Genomic DNA, 20,291 nt, shown 5'->3' on the forward strand with positions numbered 1-20,291 from the left:
GGGAGGATTTGGACAGGCTAGGAAAGTGGGCAAAGAAGTGGCAGATGGAGTACAACATGGGAAAGTACGAGGACATGCACTTTGGTCGAAAGAATAGAGACATGGGCTATTCTTTAAATGGGGAGAAAATTCAGAAGTCTGAAGTGTAAAGAGACTTGGGAGTTCTGGACCAGGATTCTCTTGAGGCAAACTTGCAGGTTGGGTCAGTAGTTAGGAAAGCAAATACAAATACATACTTGGAGTTTAAAAGTTTGAGGGGGCCCTAATTGAAACTGACAGAATACTGAAAGGCCTGGACAGAGTGGATGTTGGGAAGATGTTTCCACTGGTAGGAGAGGCTAGGAACTGAGGGCACAGCCTTGGGGTAAAGGGAAGACCTTTTAGAATGGTGATAATAAGAAATCTCTTCAGCCAGAGAGGCCACATCATTCTGTACATTTAAGACTGAGATAGATAGATTCTTCAGTAACAAGGGGATCAAGGGGTTACGGGAGGTAAGTGGGAGAATGGGGTTGAGAAACGTATCAGCCATGATTAAATTGTGGAGCAGATTCGATGGGCTAAATGGCCTAATTTCTGCTCCTGTGTCCATGGTCTTGAATGGTTGCAGCAATACTTACCTTTATATTCTATCCCTTTAGCTATAAAAGCTAACATTCCATTCACTTCACTTTCTTTATTATCTGCTGTACCTGCATACTAGTTTTCTGTGCCTCAAAAACAAGACACCCAGAATCCTTTTCGCCAGAGCACCCTGAAGTCTCTCACCATTTAGATAATAGGTTGCATTTCATTTTTTTCAACCAAAATGCAAAACCTCACAGTTACCCACTTTAAACTCCATCTGCCACATTTTGGCCCACTCTTCTAACCTAACTGTATCCATTTGTAAGGCTTTTATTTCCTCATTGCAATCTACTGTCCTGCCTATTTATGTCATCCACAAATTTGCCTATAGAGCCTTCTTTCCATGTATCCAAGTCATCACTGTCGATTGTAAATAGCTGGGGTCCAAGGACCTAACACTGTGGCACCCCACTAGTTACATCTTGCTATCCAGAGAAAAAAAAATCCTGACTGTCTGTCTTCTGTCCATCAGCCAGTCATCTATCCAAACTAATAAATTACCCCAAATCCCATATAATCCAACCTTGTGAATTTACCTCTTATGTAGCACCATATCAAATACCTTCCAGAAGTCCAGATATATTACAAATACAGGATCACCGTTATGCACTTTGTTTGTTACATCTTTAACAAACAGTAGAAAATCGGTCAAACATGATTTGCCCTTCACTCAAACTTAATGTAGGGCAAATCTGAGTCAGAGATAACCCCACATAAGACACCAAATAAGATTATGTCAGATCTCATAGATTTTTCAACCATCTCGGTCCCAAAGTTAATGACACTTTGGGTCACCAATTCACATTAATACTTTAAAAAAGATTATGATTCTTAACTTTTGATGTCCTGACCTTGAATCTCCTTCAAGTGTTGCTCCATGGGCTTCCTCAATGATTTCTCATGTTCTGTTTGTTCAACGTCTTTTGCTGGAATTAAGCTTCCCAGATTTTTGGATGCTGTACTCGAGCCCTTAGTCACAGACACCTCACCAGCATTTCACAAACAATGGGCTTCAATAAGCCTGGATACACCAGCATTTGTTTCCTGAGCTCTAATCTGTCTCTGTTGTATAAAACAAAAATAACTTGTGGGTTTCCTTCCCCCTCACATACAGCTGAACAGAATTATTAGTAGCATATGGCTCCTCACAGCTCCTAGGACCTTTGAGGAGTTCTGACTACCACACTTAGCTACTCTGAGGACTTCTCGTAATTTCTAACAGCACAGTGTTATCCAATTACTCTTGATGTCTTGCTGATTCCTCAAATACACAGACTCTGTGCAGGTCAATTACTTTATTAGAATCCAGGTCAACAGTTCTTTCCTGCTTGGAGTTTGGTCCTGTCTCTATCTGTCATCTTCTCCACCTAACTGGTCACAATATGTATTCACTTAACTCAACATCCTACTTGATGCATAATTCTCCAGTCAGGTTTCTCAGCAGGCTATTCCTGTGATTGATATAAATCTGCAAATATTGCTCACTTTGGACATGGAAATCAGTGCAATTCACTATTCTGAATGTTTAAAATATTTAACATTTTCTTGTAAGCTTAAAAGGGTCTCAACAAACTTCTTCCACAAAACATTTGTTGCAGATAAATGACTAAACTGAAGACAGTTCTACATATAGATAATAATGATGAGCGCTGTTTCCACAACACAAAATGTAACTCTAGGATTTAAAGTCAAGCAAATGCATATTAATTTTCTTAGCATGCTGTAATAAACAAAGTCTGATATGTTTTTTGCTAATTCTGCCTAAAAATACGTTATTGTTATGTCATCATAATCTTACCAGACCATAGGGGCTGCTCTCTTCATTAGAGAGAAGCAACTGATGGTGATTTAACCTGAAGGCCATCAGACTTCAGGCAAGGAATGAGGAGAGCACTTTATGATAACCTAAGATCAGTGATGGGAATGGAACTCATGCTGTTGGCATCATACTGTTCTGTAAACCAACAATCAGCCAACTGAGCTAAACTGATTCCCACCTAAAAATATAGTCCGGCACTCTATGTATTAAAAATGTGTATGAGGTAAAGCAATTCTTTTCAACCAGATGTTTTCACTAATTTCCTCTTTTCTACCCATACTCCCAGAGGTTCTGGCATGCACTCTGGGTTGTGTTATTTGGTTGACTGTCATATATTATCTCAGTAGGTAACTGTCATGTGATTTTAGATAGTCATTTTGATTAACTACTCAACAAAATCTCTGAATCATACCTTACCTTTGCGTGCGTATTTTTAATTCCAAGCTGTTTGAAATGAACTGTAACCTCTCTGTGCACCAGACAACCAGCTAACAGATCATGAGTCAGGCATTGAAGTTATGACCATCCTGAGTTGTTTGACTAAGTTACTTGGTACCTTATTAAATCAAGGTATCAGGGCATGAAATCTGAGTTATTACTACTAATGATCAAAAGTTTGTACTGTTGACAGATCATTCTCATCTATGGGACAAACTCAGAATTTCTATCTCTCATACTTGGGTTTTATTTACATTGTATTGCAACCATTGGTGGAAGTTGATACTGAGAGGAAATATCCAAATGATGCAATGTCCATTTCATTGAAGCTGCAAGTGAAGGATGTATGGAAATTAAAATGAAATGCTGCCTTCAGGAAAAAAAAATGCTTTTAATCATGCTGTGTATTTTAAATCAGAGCATCCCAAAGTGGGGGGACCAGGGCTCCAAGTGAGGTTTCCAGGTGAAATATTATGGTTGCCAGCTCCCAAAGCAGCAATGGCTGCCACAAACTTCCGTTCTCTCTCCTGTTGCTTTGGCAACAAAAATGTTGCCACCTATTTGTAGTAAGACCTGAATAAAATCAAAGCTTGGATTAATTAGTGGTGAGTAACAGTTACGCAATGCCACTGCCCGTGAGAGGGAGCTTATACATATTCCCCGCTATCAACTACCAGATGGTTAGCTTTGACCAGAAACATGCACCCATCAAACAAATTAATGTCATGATGGCCAAGACAGCTTAGAGGTTGGATTTTCCACAAGGAATGATTCATCCCCTGATGCCCTAAGCTTCTCTGTTAACATCAAGGCACAAGTCAGGACTTACTTTCTACTTCCTTAATTGTTAGAACTGTAACAGCATGCAACAAGCTTAATTCCACCCAGGACAAAACTCTCTGGTTGACTGATATCTCATATGTTGCCTTAAAAATCAAACTCCTCCATCATGGGTTTTCCATGGTTGTGTTGTGTACTATCTGTGCAGACAGCCATTAGGTTTCATTAGTAGCACATTTCATATCAATTCGATGAATAAGACACAAGGCCCAGAGGAAGATCATTTCCAAGTTCCTCCCCAAGTTTTTCAACAACATAACTTGGATGGTTATTGCCATTCCTTCAATATTATTTTGTCAAAGTACTGACCTTTCAGACAAACATGAACAATAAACATGCAATTTCTTCACATAAAAAAGACTGGACATTAGCAAAAGTTGAAAGGTAATACCTGAAAGATTATCTCTCAGTATGGAATTATTCTAACCATATCAATCTAATTAAAGGGTGATTATGAAATTGGGTGCTCCTATAAAAGTTGGCAATCACAGGGCCCACAGCCAATAGAATACAAGGACATTGTAATTTTCCACCCTGGTACTGTTGCTACTTGTTACTCGATGCCCATTTATGAAATTAGATGCCATGCAAATCAAAGAATTATCCCCATTATGTACTTGTCAGCATCTCAACTCCAAGGTAACAATAAATTGCCTTGCCGTCAGGTTAACATCTCTGTCCTGATAGGTAGCTAACACACCAGCAGCCTCTGAGTTTTTGCAATTCAATAGGGAGTCTGAGAGGGGCTATAAAGCGGAAAATGGGATTTTATTGCTCATGCTTGAGGATCATTTCACATCTCCATTTCTCTTGCACCACAATCAACAACCCCTTTTGTCTTTTGCTGTAGACCTCCACACCAACAATCCCCTCATTCTTGCTCCGCTTATGACAACAGTATAAAATCCAACATTTAACAACCCCTCCAGCTTGAAGAGTGGCATCGGACTCGATGTTAACTTTGTTTTACTTTCCACAAAACCTGGTGTGGCCAACAATTTTCCACGTGGGTATCATGTTGACAACATATCCTCAGGTGTTCAGTGGGAAAGGACATACAAACATTGTTGGTGCTGGACAATACTGAACATTGGCAATGTCTCCCCCATCTCTTAAGCTTGCTCAGGTGTCTTTCCAACAGATGGAAATTTGCTGTGCTGTTAATCTGCTGCGAGTTGAGTTGTCCTATGCCATTGGTAGATGGGTTGTGTGAAAGTTGGCAGAATGCTTTGATCTGCTGATTGTGGTGACATACAACATGTTTCACAGTGAAGTGTATAAACACTTAAGGAACTACCAAAGTGCACCACAGCTAAAGAATTGATTTTTGAAGTGTAGTCGTTATTGTAGTGTAGGGATACAGCAATACCCAGTTCACCCAAACTGAATTATTTCTGCATGTGAGACCTTAAGTAGCAAGTGTTTATATTGTTTGAAGAAAATGCTGGCCAGGACATCACTCATTATTGAAGTCTTTCAGGTGCTGCAATTCTGCAATGCAGTTCAGCCTAAATATATGCTGAAGGCTCTGGAGAGTGAGAATGGCCATCAGCATCTGATGCAGAGGGGCCAAGGTTGATATTTAGTGTGCAATTTCAAAGCCAAATTTTAGAGAGAGAGAGAGAGAGAGTAAAATGTAGTCACATCACTACCCAAAACTATATTTAAAAATAAGTTTCAAAAGATTAGAAATATATCAGACAAAAACACTACTATAAATAGGTAGTGTAGACATCACAAAGTGTAAATACTTTTATGAGCTTTTTAAGCATCACTATACCCATAGAGCTTCCCTCGACCCCATTCTAATATTCTCTTCTGGTACAAGTATCTGGAAATTTTGCTTGATAATTATCTTTGGGATGGACATGAATCTCATGCAGGAAAATATCTCTATCAATTCAGTTTATTAAAGATCTATATCCCAGAAATATATCTGTCTGAGTTCTCTGCTCTCTTCCAGACAGTAGCATGCCAGTTCTCTTCAGGGCCTTCCCAGAAGTCAATATGGAGGGCTTGTGAAAATTCTGTTGATGTCTAATAATGTGTGACCTTCCAATGACAGCCTGACAGAATTTAAACTAACTGACCTGCATTAGATTAAGTATTTGCAAAAATTGAGTTATTTGTATTGCATATTCCCTCATCCTCTGGCACACATTGGAGCCAGTTTCACCTGCTTTTACAGCCATTGAGGTGGGGAAAATGACCTCAAAATAGGATTAGTAACAGTACAAATGGAACCTTTACTGTGGTAAACCTTCCCAGCATGTCTCTTAGGAGTGCTATCAGGCAAAGTTTGATAAGGTGACAGAAAACTGAAAGTTCGGTGAAAGATATTCATTTTAAGGAGTGTTCTAGAGGAAGAGAAAGTGATAGAGAGCTCAGTTTAACAAAGGTGAAACACTGGGCAACAAAGGTATAATCACCAGTCATGGAGTGCTAAAAATAAGGAATGCAGAAGACGATAGCTGGGGGAGCACAGAGACTTGGAGATTTGCATGACTAGAGAAGGACGCATGGTGAATTGCAAGGCAAAGTAGATCTGTATGCATGAGTAATGGGTAAGTGAGGCATGGTGGTCTTGGAGTAAAATTAGGTGCTCTCCATTTGTATGGTGGTATGAACTAATGTTGCTGCAAAATGTGTAGGCCTTCAGCAGATTACATGCAATATACCACATCCAAAATTTTCTGAAAAAAAAAGTATATTTTAACTTTTTTTAATTGAAGGCAATAATTAACAGAACAGAAACAAAAACTCAAAGAACTGGGGATGCTGTACATGAGAAACAAAAACAGAAGGTTCTGGAAAAGCTCGGCAGGTCTGGCAACATCTGTGAAGAGAAATCAAAGTTAAAGTTTCAGGTCCGGTGACCCATCCTGGGAATGACAATAATTAACAGAACAGGTTTTATTCATTACTTCCTGTGTGCTCTACCTTAATCTTTGATTTGTTGTTGACTGACACTTTTATCTTGAGCCTTTTCATTGGCAGTTTTTGACAGTGGGGAGGTTGCTATTATCTTTCACTCTTAGGACAGGGCAAGAAGGCAAGTTAAGTTTACATCAGTCCTAAATAGGAAGTAAATCTGCACTGATGGTATTACTGTAAAACCACATGCTCGTCTTCTATTCAGTTCAACTAACAGCCCCTCCCAAATTATTCTTTCATGCAGACACTGTATGGTTGTCCATGGAATTACTATTGAATTACGATCCTTGGTTTGGAAATGAATTCTACAAAGTGAGATAAATTAGAAGTCTATGAGCTGATGTGCCAGGAATAATGTTGTAGAATTGGGCGTAATTGGGATGAGAAGAATAAACAAATGGAACAAATTATAAACATACATTTTTCATATCCTCAGGACATTCTGTAAAACTATAGAATTCCAAAATATGAAGTTCTTCGGTTTATTGTGTCTATTGTATTTTGTAGAGTGAATTAAAACTAATTGCCTGTTAATTTCTCCATGTAGCTTTAGGGCTCATTCTCACTTTCAGCACGTGTCAAGCTTTCGGTGAATTGCTCGCCGTTCTAGAATTCATTTGGTTTTCATTTCCATTGGTTATGATAGAAACTAAAATTGGGCAGAAAATCAGGTCTGACAGTTTATCACTCAAGCAGTGAAGGGGAAAATTATGTCCTCTCTTTGTTCATTTTATTTGTATTTTCTACATGTTTATTCATATGTGCCTTAATGCACTATTCTATGTATTAACATCAATACAATAACTGTGTGGAAAGATCTTTCTCCAAATCTCTTTCCTGATGATTAATTTTAAATTGATATCTCTCATTACTGATTCCTGAATCTGAAGAGATGGTTACTTGTCCTAATAAAAAAAGGCAACTTTGAAGAACCTCCTATAGGCCTTTTTACTTCCCTTGAAGTAACCTGAATATTTGAATTCTGTCTTCAAAACAATAGTTTTCCAGCATGACTATCATCCCAGTCATTCATACACTTTGCTTTGCATTGCTTTTAAGGTTTTTTAGTATAATGCAAAATTGCAAAATGTACTCAAGGAGAGTGTTGCTGTGCAAATGTACTATTTATTACCCTTTAGCCTTTGCAGTTTATGTTCCTCTTTATAAAATCAAGAAACTATTGCCTATTTTAAAACGTTATCACAGTAAACATTGTGTGTTGACACCATGTGTTAAAATAGTGGGGTGAAAGGTTCAATAACAAAATGGAAGTGGAAAGCAAATTGTGGATGAATCTTGTAGAACTCCATACAATGTAAAATCATTTACTCGCTGTATTTTGTTGAAGATAAGTTTATACTTTGTGTATGAATTATGCATTTTTTGCATAAAAGGTTACAATTTTGTGGACATTTGGGCTGGCGTTATTTTAGAAATAAGGTTTAAAATTCAGGGATTCAAGAGTTCAAACTATACAGTCAATGAAGATGTGTAAAGAATCATATAAATTGTTGCTGAATAGCTCATGAAGTTGAATTGCTCAGATTTGGTTATGACTTTAAATTGTACATGCTTGCCTTAGAGGAGGACCTGCCAAAGTAGAGTCAGAACCCCATATAAATTTATGGTCCTGAGTTCTGAGGCAGCAGTGGTTGCCATGGTGCTCTGATCAAGGTATAAAGCTGTGCTCCTGCTCTAACAGAGTCCTGCTCTCGGTCCCCTTCCACCTTGCTCTCATTTCTCATTGAGGGATTACAACAGTTTTCAAGTTTGATTTAGGATCACAATCAAAAGAAGCATGATAGCAAAGGTTCATCAGACTTGCTTTCTGAGGTGGAGGGATTGTTCTCTGAGGAACAATTGAGTAAAGTAAGTCTATGTTCCTCAAAGTTTAATAGAATAAGGTGTGATCTCATTTAAACATACAAAATTCCAGTTATTGTTGTTTCCCCAGGCTAAAGAGTCTGAGGATTCACTTAGGATTGAGAGGAGAAATTTCTTCACTCAAAGTGTTATTAATTGTTAAGAGTTTTCTACTCCAAAGAACAGTTGCCGATGAAAATACTCGTGTTATAAATTAAGAGATCTTTGGCCATTAAAAGAATCAAGGGCTATGAAGTCTGTGAAAATGGGTACTTAGGTGATTGAATGATAGAGTAAGCTTGAGGGGGTGATTGGTCAATTTCTTTTATTAAATTATGATTATTTGAAAAATGAAGGCAAGTAGTGAACAATGGGCTATTTAATTGCATTACAAAGAGATGCGAAAGATGCTCTCTGTCATTGTTCAGCATTCCTACTTTCAGCAATTTAAAGCAAATATGTTGGCTTGATATATTTTGATTTAGATGCTTTAATTTTCTAATAATTAAACATTTTAAATATACATTGTTTTTATTGCTGATATCTTGAAGAGAAAAAATAAGCCACACATTCTACCCAGTGAATTAGTTCGGGGAAAACCTGGAACTGCCAAAGTTACTTGAAAGTTATCTTTTATTTTATTTAGGATTGGAGAACTCTGAAACAAAAAGTGAGCTACAGATGATCAAAGGAATCCCATCCCCTTCTGTAACATCATCCCTTGCCAGCAACGATGAGTCCGATGTGGTTCAGTTGAAGGATATCGTTTGCTACCTGTCATTACTAGAAGGAGGACGACCTGAGGACAAGCTAGAATGTATGTACATTATGCACATTTTAAAATTCATCCACAATAAAGCTGTTGGATGTTATAGATGTGGAATTTCCTGAGACCTTGAATTAACTATCAGAGGAAATGAGGTTAGATTTATAAATGGTAATGCTGTAGATCATAAGCATTTATGGATCTACTGGTGCTAAAGTTAGGACCAATTAAGAGAAGCCAAGGTGATATTTCAATAGATGATATTGTTGTTTTGCAGTCCTTATCAATTTGACAGCTGAGAGTACACTTGAAATTAATTAACTTTAGTAGAGAATGTGAACAGCACTCCAGAAAATATGTGGCCTGGAATAATCATCACTACTAGGCCCCATTGTAAAACTGAGCCTAATTAAGTATTAGAAGAGATGATGGTTGCTCTGGTTGTCCATGCCTGGATGTATTGTAGAACATAGAACATTACAGCGCAGGATAGGCCCTTCGGCCCTCGATGTACACAAGAAGAACTCCCTTTATGTGAATAAAACATAGTGATTGAAAACGACTACCAATGCAAAGTGTCTTCTCCTTACATTGCAAATACCCAGCAAAGTCTTAGATCAGGAGGCTCAAAGAGTCAGTAAGGTTCCATGGATGTTTGAAATTGGCTAAGTGAATGGTTTCATACTTCTTGGAAATTCGGTATAATGTACAAGTTCAGACTACATAGTCCACATTCAGCTCATAAGGCAAAATACTATGTTGAATTCCAACTTTCAGACTTCAAATTGTTTGGCAATTTTATAAGTGACCTCCTTTGTCCTACTAACTTTGACTTTCCTTGGTAGATGTGGCACTCTCTTGTTTCCTGGTAGATATTTTGACCTCCAAAGAGAGCTCAATGTTTTGAGAATGACGCAATTTTTAAATAATAGCCATTGCCGTGAAATCTTTAAATACTGAGATATTTGTATCATTGATAGCCACAGGTGAGGTGCTGGGAGATTGGTGGTTGGCTAATGTGGCACCATTTATTTAAGAAAGGCAGGAAGGAAAAGTCAAGGAGCAATGGATCTGTGACCTTGGTGTTGTGGTAAGTAAGTTGTTGGAGGGGATTCTAAGGGAGAGGATTTGCATGCACTTGGAAAGGCAAGGGCTGATTAGGGATAATCAACATGGCTTTGTGCATGGGAAATCATGTCTTACAAATTTGACTGAGTTTTTTGAAGCAACAAAGAAGTTTGATGAAGGCAGAGTAGGAGATGTCTATTTGGGCTTCAGCAAGTCAGTCGGCAAGATTCTGCATGGTAGATTGGTTAGCGAGGTTAAATCACATGGAATCCACAGGGTACTACTCATAGAGTCATAGAGATGAACAGCACGTAAACAGACACTTCAGTCCAACTTGTCCATGCTGACCGGATATCTTAGTCTAAGCTCGTCCCATTTGCCAGCACTTTGCCCACATCCCTCTCAACCCCTTCTATTCATATATCCATCCAGTTGTCTTTTAAATGCTGTAATTGTACCAGCCTCCACCACTTCCTCTGGCAGCTCATTCCATAAACGCACCACCCTCTGCATGAAAAGTTGCCCCTTTGGTCTCCTTTATACCTTTTCCCTCTCACCCTGAACCTATGCCCTCTAGTTCTGGACTCGCCCACTTCAGGGGAAAGACCTTCTCTGTTTATCCTATCCATGTCCCTTATGATTTTATAAACGTCTATAAGGTCACCCCTCAGCCTCCAACAATCCAGGGAAATCAGCCTCAGCCTGTTCAGCCTCTCCCTATAGCTCAAATCATCCAACCCTGGCACCATTCTTGTAAATCTTTTTTGAACCCTTTCAAGTTTCGCAACATCTTTCCAATAGGAAGGAGACCAGAATTGCATGCAATATTCCAACAGTGACCTGTCCAGCTGCAACATGACCTCCCAACTCCTTTCTCAATGCTCTTACCAACAGTAAAGTCAATTGGAAATAAAATTAACTTGAAGGTAAGAAACAGAGGATGGTGGTGGAGGGTTGTTTTTCGGACTGGAGGTCTGTGACCAGTGGTGTACCATAAAGATAAATGTTGGTTCCACACCTTTTAGTCATTTGCATAAATGATTTGAATGTCAAAATTGGAGGTATGGTTAGTAAGTTTGCAGATGACATCAAAATTGGTGGTGAAATGGACAGTGAAGAAAATTATCTCAGAGTACAACTGGACTTTGATCAGATGGGCCAATGGGCTGAGGAGTGGCAGATGGAGTTTAATTTAGATAAATGTGAGATGTTGCATTTTGGTAAGACAAACAGGGCAAGATTTATACAGTTAATGGTAAGGTCCTGGAGAGTTTTGCCAAACAAAAACACTCTGGGGTGCAGGTGCATGTTTCCTTGAAGGTGGAGTCACAGGTAGACAGGGTGGTGAAGAAGGCATTTGGCAAACTTGCCTTCATTGGTCAGTACATTGGGTAAACAGGTGTCATGTTGTGGCTGCACAGGATGTTCATGAGGCCACGTTTGGAGTGCTGCATTTAATCCTGGTCTCCCTGTTATAGGAAAGATATTGCTAAATTTGAAAGTGAAGTGGGAGTTGGCGTGGGGCAGGGTGACACTAGGCACACCGACACACAAGATGGCTGCCGGGCTACAACATGGAGAGAGCCAGCAGAGCAAACACAGATACTGCCTGAGACCACCATAATGCCAGCACAATGCACTCAAAACCTCGTTGATTACTTTAAGGCGGGTGGGGGAGAGAATACACATGAGGAGCGTATACTGCCTGCCGAAGTGTCTGGGTCCAGCCAACACCTTTGATAGAAATGCGAACAGTTTGATACAGACTCAATACGAAGTGCGAATAGCCAGGGCTGCAGTAATCATCCTTCTCAGGAAGAGTGATTAGCACCCATTACTACAGCAATGGACTTCCGTGCCAACATTGAAACTGACAATGTCTGCTTTGAAATTGACAATGACCACGCTGAAATTAACAAAGACTGCACTGGAACTGACAATGACTGCATGGAAACTATCAACAATTCTGCAATGTTTACAACAAACAAACTATGTTACAGAGACAATAACCTCATCACTGACCTATTATATCGCAAAATATATAAAAATATCTTGACATGTGCTCTAGGTTGAGAGGAGCCTTGCAGCTGACCACTGTGCTGTTGGTATCTTTCTCTCCTCGGAGTTCCAGTATTTCCTTGTACAATAAACTCTGTCATTGAGCCCTGACTCTGACTCAGAGACTGGTGATTTTCCCCACAACAAAAGGTTTCAAAAAAGATTTCACAAGGATATTGCTGCGATTGGAGGATTTGAGTTATAGGAAGAGGAAGAATAGACTGGGGCTTTTATCCCTGGAGTGGAGGTTGAGGGTAACCTTACAGAAGTTTATGAAATCATGAGTGGCATGGATAGGATGAATAGCCAAGGTCTTTTTCCCAGGGTAGGGGAGTCCAAAACTAAAAGGCATAAGGTTAAGATGAGAGGAAAGATTTAAGAGGGACCTGAAGGGTAGAGTTTTCATGCAGAGGGTGGTGCATTCTGGTGGTCTCAGGCAGTATCTGTGTTTGCTCTGCTGGCTCTCTCCATGTTGTAGTCCGGCAGCCATCTTGTGTGTCAGTGTGCCTTGTGTCATCCTGCCCCATGCCATCTCCCACTTCACTTTCAAATTTAGCAATATCTTTCCTATAACAGGGAGACCAGAATGAACTGCCAGAGGAACTGGAGGCTGGTGCAATTACAGCATTTAAAAGGCATCTGGATAGATACATCAATAGGAAGGCTTTTGAGGAATATGGGCTAAATGCTAGCAAATCAAGTTAGATCAGTTTAGGATAACTGGTCAGCATGGATGAGTTAGACCAAAGGGCCTGTTTCCATGCTGTATAACTCTAAGACTCTATACTCCTCCTCATGCCTTCATAATTGCCCTGATTTTAGTTTTATTTTAGTCACTAGTGGAATGTGAGTGTTATTGGCTGACCAGCATTTATTGCCTGGCCTAAGTTGCCCTTGAAAAGGTGGTGGTAACCTGCCTTCTCGAATTGCTGCAGTCCATGTGGAACCACAATCCTGCTGGGGAGGGAATTCTAGGATTTTGACCTTGCTACATTGAAGGAAATATGATTACATTTCCATGTTAGGAAGGTGGGTGGCTTGGAGGGGAACGTGTAGGTGGTGGAGTTCTTATGTATCTGCTGTCGTTGTCCTTGTATATGGTATTGGTTTGGAAGGTGTTGGCTCAGGAGGCTTGGTAAATTTCTGCTGTGCACCTTGCTGCTACTGAGTGTCAGTGTGGAGGGAGTGGATGCTTGTTGATGTATTGTCAACCAAGCGGGCTGCTTTGTCCTGGATGGTGTCAAGCTGCTTGAGTGTTGTTGAAGCTGCAGGCAAGTCGGGGATTATTCCATCAGACTCCTGACTTGTGGTTGGGAGGCAGGCTTTGGAAAGTTAGGATATGAGTTACTCACTGCAATATTCCTTGCCTCTGACTTATTCTTTTGTCATTGTATTTATATGATGAGCCCAGTAAGTATCTGCTCAATGGTAACCCCCAGGATATTGATTATAAGGGATTCAGTGATGGTAATGCCATTGTCTATCAAGAACAGTGGTTAGATGTTCACTTTTTCTCTTGTTGGTGATGGTCTTAGCCTGACATTTGTGTCGTGTGTATGTTACTTGCCACATGTCAATCAAAGCTTGGATGTTGTCCAGATTTTGTTGCACTTGAACATGGACTGCTTCAGTATATAAGGAGTTGTGAGTGGTGTGGAACATTGTGCAATCATTTGCAAACATTCCCTCCATCATAAGTTCAGAATTGAGAATATCATTGAAGGAGCTGAATACAGTTGGGTCGAGGACATAACTCCTGCAGAGATGTCCTGGAGCTGAGATGACTAACCTTCAATAACCACAGCCCCTTCTTCCTATGCGCAAGGTCTGACTCTAACTCATTTAAGACTCTAGTTTCAGATTGAACTACATCTTTTTCATATTTCTGGAAGATTCTTTCATATGATCACTCTTTTGTAACAATTATTTTAAAAATATTTTTAAGTTAGTCCTTTTTGGCCTAAAATAGCAGTTCATTGCCCTAAAGAAAATTGAGAACACATTTCAGAAATTCTCCATAAGAGAGCATTGTGCTCATTAGACTTACCCAGTCTATATATAGATTAAAGTTACCCATGATTACAACATCCCTTAAGTGCATATCTAACTTCCTGATTCATAGCCATGCCCTACATTGGCAATGTTGTTTGGTGGCCTATAAAGCCATTCCTCACAATGTTTTCTATCTCTTGCCATTTCATAGCTCACCCAAACAGATGCTCTGTCTTGTTCTTCCAATTGGAGATCGCCTCTCCCCAATGCACTGATCCCATCTCTCATTATCATCACTGCTCCACCTCCTTTTCCTTTGTAACTGCCCTTTCTAAATTTCAAATATCCTTTAATGTGCAGTTTCCAGTCTTGGTTACCTTGTAGCCATGGCTCTAGATTGCAATTAAACAGTATCCTTTTATTTCTACTAGTGCCTTCAATTCACCAATCTTGTTGTTTACATTCAGATCAATTGATTTTAATACTATCTTTTTAAGACCTGATTTGATTTATTGTCATTGCATGTACCCAAGTACAATGAAAAGCTTTGTTTTGCAAGCAGGACAGGCAGATCATAGCAAACAAGGACAGACCGATCATAGGGTGTTTACAGCAAGGCATACAAGGGCACGGTTGCACAGGAGGTGCACACAACAAGATCAACATTGTTTGAATTTAGAGGGCCCCATTCAGCAGTCTAATGATAGCAGGGAAGAAGCTGTTCTTGAACCTGTTAGTGTGTGTGTTCAAGCTTCTGTCTTTGCTGATGGAACTGTTCTGTAAGTTGACCGTAATTGATTCTAGAACTTGTTTCTGCTGCTTTCCATATTTACTTGGTTCTTTTTGCCCAGATTCAACTTTTTTTGTTCTATCAGAAATCCATGTAAGGTTCCCATCCCTCTGTCAAACACGTGCAAACCATCCCCAATAGCACGACCAATTCCCCAATTTAGGGTATTAGTCCTGATTTTACTAAGATGCCATTATACATGCCTCAATGCTACAGAACAGGACACAATTGCCCCAGAAATGTGAAGCCTTTCCTGCTACATCATCACCAATTTTCCAGCCACTTTTTCATTCTGTCATTTATTCCTATTCCTGTACTGACGAGCAAGTGGGACTGGAAATAATCCTGAGATTACCGCCTCTGAGGTCCTTTGTTCCAGTCTTTTGCCCACTCCCTGAAGTCCACGTTAGGATCTCATGCATTGTTCAGCCTATGTCATTGTGCCAGCATAGAACAAGATCGCTGACTCTTTACCTTCCCAAAAGAATGTCCTATGGTCTCCTTGTGACATCCTTTACCCTGGCACCAGGAAGGCAAAATCATCCTGAAATCGCATCTACAACAACAGAAAAGCCTGTCTGTTCCTCTCGCTATTGAATTATCTACCACTATTATCCTTCCACTCCCTTTTTGCTCCCTGCTTGGCTTTTACTACATTGCTGTAATAAACCATTATTCTCACTCGTATCCAAAATGGAAAAAAAATCAGCTCGTGAGTGAGATAAACTCAGAAGGCTCTGCACTAACTGCTAAGCTTTCCTTTAAACTGTCTAGTGATCTCCATTCCCTCTCTACTTGCATGCATTTAATGTGCTGTGGGTTCACTTTGTTAAATGTGCTGTTTATGTCGTCCCCAGCTCTGTATGGGCACCAAACTGACTCCATCCGATGCCTGAGTTCCAAAATCCAGAGTTCATATTTTTGCAGCTGGAGACAGTTCCCATAGATGGGCTTGAATTATGTGTAGATATAATTTTACTGCAGTTTCATTTCTTTCATGGGCACCGTTTCAATATACTGGTATAAAAAAGAAACTGGCTTCTTTTTTCAGAGAAAAAGTGGGGAGAGAGCACCCCCTGCTGGATATTTACAGCTACTGCTTCCTCACAGTCAACCACAATCTGAAATTGTCAATGGTTGTATTTATTTTTAATGTGGGAAATAATAATTTGGTGAACACAAGTGGAGGTGAATCATGGTAAAATTCAAGCACATTGGGAAGTCAGCTGAGACTTGTGACTCCCACCCACATTTACCTACAGCATATCAGGCTGCTGGTGAGAAAAGCCCCTTAGGAAAGGTCAGCTGTCAATTTCAGTGTATTAATAAGGTCAGGTGCACCTCTATTCATGTGGGTTTTGAAGTTTATCTTTGGTCTCATGGGCTCCCAGCTTCTTGGAATTGAGTATTGATTTCAGAATGCAAAGCCAAGAAGGAGTTACTGAGGGAACTGGAGCTGTGATGAAGAAGCAATGCCAGTCAACCTTCGAAGCGGTTTTCTTACATGCTTATGATGAAAGCTTTGTTCTCAATATTTTTGCTGAGAGGTTGTTTTGAAAACATTGGGAGTGGCATCAATACTTTGCATGTTTGGAGGCCTGATCTGCACTATGGAACTCTGGGCTATCAGGTTAACAGTGGGGGGGAGGGGGGGGAGGCTTTTATACTCTCACTTCAGAATTTCTGATGAAGACATAAATGGCCCAGCAGCTGCCCAGTCAACTGGCTGCCCAGTCCTGCACTTCTCCAGGACTGCAGAAATCAATAGAGAACTGCAACCTGCCGGAAGCCATAGTCATAACAGAGGTCTACTTTGGTGAAAGTGAGGACTGCAGATGCTCGAGATCAGAGTCCTGATTAGAGTGGTGCTGGAAAAGCACAGCAGGTCAGGCAGCATCCAAGGAGCAAGAAGCTGATTTCTGATGAAGGGCTTTTGCCCGAAACATCGATTTTCCCGCTCCTTGGATACTGCCTGAGCTGCTTTTCCAGCACTACACTCTCGACTCTGATCTGCAGCATCTGCAGTCCTCACATTCTCCCTCATGTTAGGTGGTATCAGCCTAATGAAACTGGAGCTGCTGCCAAGTGAATCTGGTGGCACCACTTCACCAGTGGCTGTCAAAGTAATGACCATCCTCCAGCACTTTGTCATCTGGTCTTTCCAGGCCTCTGTCGAAGACATTCGCAGGATATTGCAGGCTACCTTTCAGAGATGGATGGCTGATCAGCCAAGGCTGTCAGCTTCAGCTGCGGTAATGCCAGTCTGAATTGGGTTTGCAGCTAAAACTGCCTTCCCCCAGGCATCCAAGATTAATACAGACAATTGTTAAACACTCCTGAGTAATTGAGATATATTTTATCAGCACTGAGGGCTTCCATCCCATCAGTGCTAGGCTGACCTGCAAATACGATGCATTTTCCTCAGGCAGGCATCCACCCTCCCTGATCACTGGCTGTAACTTTGTGCTGAGTAATTTCCCGATAACAACTAATGAGTAGAGAGCCAATTTGTTGTGTTGTTGATTGAGAGATACCAATGGGGTGTACACAGGGTATAACTCTTCAACCCAATCCCCCCACCATCACAAATATTTAACTTTGAAATAATGCCATCAGATCTTTTCGCATTCACCTGAGCAGACAGATGAGGCCCTGGAAGAGCAGCACCTCTGACAGTGCAACACTCTAAGTCTCCAGAACACCCCCCACTCCCTTTGCCACATCACACCAGGGTCCTACCATATTGTATTATGCATAGCTTTTGGTCCGCTTGCTCAAGAAGGGATATTTTCGCAATAGGGGGAGCACAATGAAGGTTGATGAGAATTAATCCCTGGGACATCACAATTGTTTTATGAGGAGACTGGGTCTGTATTCCCAATGGTTTCAAAGAATGAGGGGGGACCTATTTGAAACATATAAAAGCCTTGCAGATTGTAACCTGGTTGATGTAGATATTTCACTGGTTGATGAATCTAAAGCCAGTGGATGTAATCTCAGGGTAAGGAGGAAACCATTTAAGACTGAGATAAGGTGGAATTGTTTCTCTAAGTGCAGTAAATCTATGGAATTCTGAAACTCAAACAACTGTTGAAGTTCAATCATGAAACATGTACAAGACAGAAATCGAGAGATATCTAGAGACCAGTGACATTAAGGGAGATTTTGATGATGTGGGAAAGTAGGTTTAAAGTAGAAGATCAGCCAGTATCAAATTGCAAGCTGTAGCAGGCTCGATAGGCTGAATGGCCATCTCCTTGTCCTCTGATAGTATGTTCCGATGTTATTTTTATGTATATTTATACCTGAAAACTCTTGAGTGGCTCTATACCCACATCCATGAGTTAGGGTTCAAGGGCCATTGGACAAGAAGAAAGCAAGGTCAAGAACAATTTTCAGGACTGGGCTTCTTTACAGTGCTGCCTTTTACATATTAAGATTGAATACCATGCATTTTGTAGTATTTAATGTATGGCTATAATCTCACAATTATTGAAATACTATTCCATGAGTTGTACTGCTTAATGCTTGTTAATCTACCCCACATACTGATCTGTACGTCTCTTTAACATCCGCATGGCGAGACTTCAGGCTTCTGATTGGCTTTTCACATGTTTCTCTCTTTTCATTTCAGAACACTCACACTGTGCTATTAATGCTCAGTGGGGAGAGCAGCATTAGTGACATTGCACAGAGTCATAGAGACGTACAGCATGGAAACAGACCGTTCGGTCCAATTCGTCCATGCTGACCAGATATCCCACCCCAATCTAGTCCTACCTGCCAGCATCCGACCCATATCCCTCCAAACCCTTCCTATTCATATACCCATCCAGATGCCTTTTAAATGTTGCAGTTGTACCAGCCTCCACCACTTCCTCTGGCAGCCCATTCCACACACGCACCACCCACTGCGTGGAAAAGTTGCCCCTCAAGTCTCTTTTATATCTTTCCCCCCTCAACATATGCCCTCTAGTTCTGGACTCCCCTACCCCAGGGAAAAGACTTTGTCTATTTATCCAATCCATACCCCTCATGATTTGATAAATCTCTACAAGGTCAGCACTCAGCCTCCGATGCTCCAGGGAAAACAGCCCCAGCCTATTCAACCTCTCCCTATAGCTCAAATCCTCCAACCCTGGCAATATCCTTGTAAATCTTTTCTGAACCCTTTCAAATTTCACAAGATCTTTCCAATAGGAAGGAGATCAAAATTGCATGCAATATTCCAACAGTGGCCTAACCAATGTCCTGTACAGCCGCAACATGACCTCCCAGTTCCTGTACTCAATACTCTGACAATAAAGCAATGCGTACCTAATGCCTTCTTCACTATCCTATTTACCTGTGACTCTACTTTCAAGGAGCTATGAACCTGTACTCCAAGGTCTCTTTGTTCAGCAATCTTCCCTCAGACCTTACCATTAAATGTATAAATCCTGCTCTGATTGGCTTTCCCAAAATGCAGCACCTCACATTTATCTAAATTAAACTCCATTTGCCACTTCTCAGCCCATTGGCCCATCTGATCAAGATCCCATTGTACTGTGAGGTAATCTTCTTTGCTGTCCACTACACCTCCAATTTTGGTGTCATCTGCAAACTTACTAACTATACCTCCTATGTTCACATCCAAATCATTTATATAAATGATGAAAAGTAGAGGACCCAGCACCGACCCTTGTGGCACTCCACTCATCACGGGCCAACAGTCTGAAAAATATTCCGCCACTACTACCCTCTGTCTTCTACCTTTTGCGCCTGTGCTGTATCCAAATGGCTAGTTCTCCCTGTATTCCATGAAATCTAACCTTGCTAACCAGTCTCCCAATGGGGAGCCTTGTCGAATGCCTAACTGAAGTCCATATAGATCATGTCTGATGCTCTGCCCTCATCAATCCTCTTTGTTACTTCTTCAAAAAACTCAATCAAGTTTGTGAGACATGATTTGCCATTCACAAAGCTGTGCTGACTATGCCTAATCAGTCCTTGCCTTTCCAAAAAATGTACATCCTGTTCCTCACGATTCCCTCCAACAACTTGCCCACCACCGAGGTCAGGCTCACTGGTCTTTAGTTCCCTGGCTTGTCCTTACC

General features: G+C 40.6%; 1 protein-coding gene across 3 annotated transcripts in view; it reads left to right on the top strand.

Annotated features, from left to right (window-relative positions):
• Window positions 1-20,291, top strand: part of dgkb (diacylglycerol kinase, beta) — a 794,652-nt gene that overhangs the window by 203,016 nt on the left and 571,345 nt on the right. For all 3 annotated transcript variants that reach the window (XM_087987111.1, XM_087987112.1, XM_087987113.1), the window contains exon 6: window positions 9,168-9,338. In XM_087987111.1, coding sequence (XP_087843237.1) covers window positions 9,168-9,338 — 171 coding nt within the window. The remainder of the gene's footprint in view (window positions 1-9,167; window positions 9,339-20,291) is intronic.

Source organism: Chiloscyllium plagiosum, unplaced genomic scaffold, assembly GCF_037043375.1.
Source record: "Chiloscyllium plagiosum isolate Xiang-an unplaced genomic scaffold, Cpla_swu_hap1 HiC_scaffold_5, whole genome shotgun sequence".
Taxonomy (NCBI): domain Eukaryota; kingdom Metazoa; phylum Chordata; class Chondrichthyes; order Orectolobiformes; family Hemiscylliidae; genus Chiloscyllium; species Chiloscyllium plagiosum.